The sequence below is a fragment of the Primulina tabacum genome, chromosome 2 (assembly GCF_025594145.1).
Source record: "Primulina tabacum isolate GXHZ01 chromosome 2, ASM2559414v2, whole genome shotgun sequence".
NCBI lineage: Eukaryota > Viridiplantae > Streptophyta > Magnoliopsida > Lamiales > Gesneriaceae > Primulina > Primulina tabacum.
In genome coordinates this window covers 7,939,050-7,945,031 of record NC_134551.1, presented here as the reverse complement: position 1 = coordinate 7,945,031, position 5,982 = coordinate 7,939,050, and the positions used below count along the sequence as shown (strand labels likewise).

Genomic DNA, 5,982 nt, shown 5'->3' with positions numbered 1-5,982 from the left:
ACCCTCAAATCTCTGAATTGGTGTTAAACAAATCTTGAGTTAACACTTGAAATTCGAGCTAGGAGAGTGTCTTTTTCGAGCAAGAAAATCCAGTAGCGAGAACAAGCCAATTTCCAGACTTCAACCGAAACTCCCTAGCAAATTACAGTAAGTGGGCTTATGTATAAATATCTTGAAATCAGTTTGATAATTCCTGTTTTGAAGCAAAGTATATATATTTTTGAATTCTGATATCTGATTTTTGAAGCACTGAAACCTAGTAAACTAATGGTAGGAATATATATTCTGAAACATTACTGATTCCTGATTATTGATTACTGGCCTCACCCTTTAGAGGAGTGAACATATAGGGGACTGATATCAGTTTACCGTGAAATTCACGAACGTGCTCAGTGCTTGCTTGCTAAATTTTAAGTTTTGATTTCTGAATATTGATTCCTGTTATTTCTGAAAACTGATTCTTGTTATTACTGAATACTGATTCCTGTCCTGAAAGTAAGAGTTTCTGCATATTATTCATATTATTGTTCCTGTTTGAAAATGGTTTTGAAAACTGGGAGTTATTCCCATCCCCGCTTACTGAGTGACGACTATATCACTCACCCACCAAATCCATCTCATATAAGAGCGATGAAGAATTATTAGAAGAAGAAGAACAAAATCAATTCTGGGACTGATGAAGAAGACTGTTATTTCTCAGTTCTGATTTATGTTTTTATATTCCGCTGCATCTGTGAAGACAGTGTTATGTCTGGTTTTACATTTCCGCTGTAAAACATTAGTCATTTGAGTTTGTACCAGACATTGAAATATTCAGTATTTATGAATAAAAAGACTGGTTTCTGAATATTATACTTCTGAGACTTGTTGTTTTCGAATTTAAATTTGAGAGCAATGTCGGTGTCAACGAACCCCGTCCCTGGGACATGACATTTCTTCTATTCGAACAATATTAAAATGCATTAGCTTTTGGTGGACACTTAGATTACAAGAAATTGTAATGTTTGCATTGTAGTTATCTGTCAATCCAAAAGGACGCACGACATTCGGCTGCCATGAAATATATTGATATCTCTATATGTTGTTTTCAAGATGTCCGAGGCATGAAAAACGACTAATGTGTATTACGAGACTCTCGGGAAACTTCAGTTATTTTGATATCTTTCCTGCAAGTTCTCTAACCAGTTTAGCAGCAACCATGGCTGTCATCCAATCCACAATGTCCCTTTGTGGGTTGAATTCGACAACATCTGCAACTACGACATTCCCTTTGAGGTTGTGAATGATGTTCAGAACATCACGGAAAGAAAGTCCACCAGGCTCGATGTGGGATACCCCAGGAGCAAATTCTGGATCAAGACAGTCCAGATCTACTGAAATATACACCCCTTTTATGCCCTCTCCAAGTTGCTGCAAACAAAAATGCAAACGAGAGGAAAACTATAGATTAGAAAGGAAACTTTCCAATAATTCCTTTTTGCCATGCTCATTTACAAAAAAAAAAAAACATAACGCAATAAATGACATCAAGTAAAGGTTTTGAGAGAGAGATAGAGAGAAAGAGAGACCAGATTTTCTAAGAAGTCCCGATCCTTGGAGAAGGTTCGCATTTCATATTGCTCCACGCCAAACCTTTTACCTTGTTCACGGCCTTCCTTTGTTATTGATCTGATTCCAACCTACATCAAATTCACCAATTTTGAGGTGTTTGAGAGGGAAAAAACGTAAACCTTTCTTCCTACTCCAATTTCAAATGTCTGGAACAATACATAATTAGCATAGACTGAGTTTCCTAAGCTTATGCTAGTAAGGTTTGAAAGCTATAACACCACGTCCACATTTAGTGGAAAATTGAACTTTCCAATAAACCACACTAAAGCTGAATTGAGTTGAAAAGTAAGAAAATTTGAAGTAAAAATTAAAAAACGAGGGAACAGTTGGTGAATAGGCAAAGTTAAGCATTTGACAACTATGAAAGTTTTAATCATGAAAATTTGCCACGACATTTGTTGATGATTAGAGTTATCTGAGAGAACAGAGTCAACATATCATTCAAATTCTAGTAATACATAATAACAGACGTGGTTGGAGACAAATTGGCTAAAATTTGTGATTTCATGTTACCTGTAAGAGTCGCCGAGCAAAGCCACCCTCCATAATTCTTGCAAGAGAAGATGCATGAGAATATTTGTTGCCCTCAAAAAAATCATAAATATAAGGATGAGCATCAAGATGAAGAACATCCACAGGTCATCCAAGCTTTTTGGACACTGCTCTCACCACAGGAAATGAAATCTAGTGGTCACCTCCTAACACTATCGGTCGCAATGGAGGCTAAAGCATCAACAAGACAAATAAAAATTATGGACAAAAATCAAGTATTGTGCATAACTAAGAAACCAGAAACCTGTGTAAGTACGAAACATTTTTAAATTCCCATATGTTGGATTTGGATGCAAGGATTTGAGTGTGTTTTATTTCAAATCCACACCTCAGATTCATTGTATCTATTTGGCTCAACTAGAATGAAGATTTTGAAATCCCTCGTATTGCTCAAATGTTTTTTTTTTTTGCTTCGATTTTAAATTCATTCTCCAACCAAGTCATTTGAAATAATCCCATCACAAATCCAAATCCCTCGGTCCAACCCCAACATTAAAAAAAAAATACCTCGTCCATCACTAGCTTCACGGATTCGCTAATGATACCTATCAATATGTCATCATCTATGCCACAATCTCGCAACTCCTGGACTGACACATCACCTATGCCAGTTAAGACTCGTGGATCATTTAGCTCTTTACCTGCACAGGCTTGGCATTGAGATGTCAGGATATTCAAATTGTTAAACATTCTATGGAAGATAACAGAGAAAACCAGTAATTCACTAGCTTTAAGTAGTATCATCGATAAGTTTATAACAATAGTATTATTGTTAACGAAGTTTTTTAGAAGTGCACTGTCAAGACTATTATAGGTTGGGAAGCAGAGGAGGTGTCACTAGCTGTATTTCACAAATGACCAATACAGACAAAAGTCGAAACGGAGAAATTGGGCCTGAGGCAATAAATTTGATTAAAAAATCATAAAAAGAAAACGGATGCACAATTGAGATAAAACATCATCATCCAATTAAAAGTATTCCACCCTAACTGGCTTCGTGTGTCAATGTGTAACACAATTGTTAAAATCGAAAACAATGCAGTTGCATAAGAAGGGAACTACATAATTTTTTTAGCTGTTATATCATCATCCAAGAACAACTGACACTCCCCTAAAACATGGTATATCAGACAAGGTCAAGGTTGGTTGTTTACATAACAATAAGTATGTATTAATACCTCCTTCTGTGGTGGAATTGTTGCTTCCACACCAGATTGCTTCTCTAATTCAAGGAGGTGAAAACGCGGGCCCCTGGAGAAACGAGGAGTTGTGTCCTAGTGGAACTCCAAAAAGAGATGATGATGCTACAGCCAATCCCGAAGCTCGCATAAGTTCTCCCTATTTACAGAATATAACTAGCATTACCAGAATTGAAAGATTTGTTGGACATACCGGGCTACAGTTGAGTTGGCATAGTGTATGCGGAGGTAGCTGCTATGACCTGAACACTCTCTATAGGCGCAACATAGTCCTGGGATTGTAGAACACAACACCCCACCTAGAGCGGATGAGTCGGTGGATGTTGCTAGGAGATTCTTTTCCCTTGTACCCTATGATCAGATGATTCAGTTGATCTTGAGATTTATCGATAGGCCATAGATTCTGATCATGCATTGCATTATATTGCATCTTTATGAAATTCATATGAACTATTTGTCATTTTAATTCTCATATGTTATTGATTGTATCATAATGGGTTTATACTCACCGGCACGTCGGCTACCTCTTGTTTTCATGTGCTTGACGGTAGGTGGGACGAGGCTTCGGATGCCAGAATCCAGCTCCAGACTAGGAGATACGAGTTAGAGTGGGATTCTCGGGTCTTAGGAGATATTTGATGATTTTTGGATTACTTTGGCTCACTAGTTTATTTTGGCATGTTAAAATTTATATTTCAAACATTCGAGATCTTTAAATTATTTTGACAATGTTTATCTCGATTTGTGAACCACAGATTATGTGTTTTACTCAATGGTTTGGTTTGTTACATTTATAATTATTAGTATTAATGTCGGACCCGAGGCCCCACAAATATTCTACTAAGGAAGGTTCAAAGCCAAAAGTCATCTCTTCTGATGCGATGATTTTTAGACATCACCTATGTGGAACATTTAGTTTTAGTGTTTTATAAAAATATCTCAACTGAATTTGAGCAAGAAACTAAAATCAGTAACATAATTGATCGCTAGCCCAAACTGATATCTAGCGTAAAAATCAACCTACCAAACTGATTTAGGGACTTTTGATTTAACTCAAATCGACAGGCTATTGCTTTAAAAAAGATCATTACAAGGACCTTATCGATGAGTGTTTAAGGATCAGAACCTAAAGTAATACAGCTTTTTTGTTCCTACATATCAATGTTAAGGATCAGAGTGACAGTCTCTGTCGGAAGTCTACTGATATAAGAAAAGACGATGAATCGGCAACAAGTACATTTGCAGTCATGAACTGATATTTTTTGTACAAATTACCGTTGAAGATTGAGATTATATAGGATTGGTTGAATCAGCCAGAAAAAGCATCCTCGACTGAAAAGAAAGTCAAATCTCTTTGCAAAATATTACAAGAATTCAGATTAAAGAATAAGTGTTGCGTGCTTTCTTAAATGCTCGCAAGCGCACGATATCAAGTTATAGTAAAATTTACTTTTGAGTGCAAGTGTCGATCCCACGAGGAGTATGTATAAAAATATATAACAATGCTTGTAATTAAAATAGTCAAGACTTTATCTAGACAAATCAATAACCAGATTGGTTTGTTTGAACGAATTAATTAAAAACAAAGGATTAATCTAATCACCGAATTGAAGAATAACAATTAAGAATAAAAATTAGAGAAAGAGAAATGATTTCACCAAGTTTCCACGACAATTATTCCCAGTTAAATTTATATTCCTGAATTCCAATTATTTAATAGCCAAGAACACTTAATTATTTTATTCCCCCTTTCCTAAGTGACGAATAAATTGTACCAATCAAACTTCGATTCAATTATTCCTAATAAAATCTAAATTTAATTGATAAATACAAACGATGTTCTTACCTAAGCCTCGCTAAAGTTATACGCCTTCCGAACGATATAAACATTCAACGATGTGTTTCTAATGATCTACAATCCTACTACCTCTCCCGAGTTATAGAATTAATCAAACAACAAACAATTTATGGCCAGTAAATTGCAGTGAAATAAACACAGAGAAACACAATTAAATATGAAATAGAATTCAATCATATAAAATAACCACGTCAAATCAACGTGTCCACAGAGCTACATCATTCTCTAGAATGAAAAATTAGCTCATCAAGAAATTCAAGCGAAAATAAGACATGTTCACAGTTCTAGACATCACTACACAATAAAGTAAAGAAGCGAAGGAAAAGATAGCAAATCCAAAGTGTCGTCTCTGTCCCCAGATCCGTCGTTCTTCGTATTTCGTGATCTCTCTTCGTCCGTCTTTCCAATTGTGCGTGTGTTCTATTCTCCCACGATGGCTGATTTTTCTCGTGTGTTTTTTTCCCAAGGCGGCTCTCCTCGTTCTGACCTAACTCGCGCATTTTATAAGTTTTCTGAACGCCGCGCGCGCAGTTGCACATGAAGTCGCGCGGCCGCGCGTAAGTGTCTGGCCATTCGTCTGTATTGGTGCGCGCGTGCCTGCGTGTGATGTGGCGCGGCCGCGTGAAAGTCTCTGGCCGATTCTTTCATGTGTGTGCGTGCGGCGACGCGTGAAGTGGCGCAGCCGCGCGAGAACTTCTGTCGATCCTCTTGCGTATCATTATGCGTGGCTGCGCGTGATCTCGCGCAGCTATGCGCGAGGTT

The 5,982-nt window shown here is 37.0% G+C and overlaps 1 protein-coding gene across 1 annotated transcript; it reads right to left on the bottom strand.

Annotated features, from left to right (window-relative positions):
* Positions 1 to 938: 938 nt before the first annotated feature.
* On the bottom strand, positions 939 to 3,538 carry LOC142537362 (arginase 1, mitochondrial-like). The gene is made up of 5 exons (XM_075642900.1): positions 3,342 to 3,538; positions 2,671 to 2,804; positions 2,125 to 2,334; positions 1,569 to 1,679; positions 939 to 1,410 (listed from the first exon to the last, which is right to left on the bottom strand). Exons 3-5 carry the CDS (start codon positions 2,155 to 2,157, stop codon positions 1,150 to 1,152), a joined length of 405 nt encoding a protein of 134 aa, XP_075499015.1. The 5' UTR covers positions 2,158 to 2,334; positions 2,671 to 2,804; positions 3,342 to 3,538; the 3' UTR covers positions 939 to 1,149.
* Between the last annotated feature and the right edge of the window lie 2,444 nt (positions 3,539 to 5,982).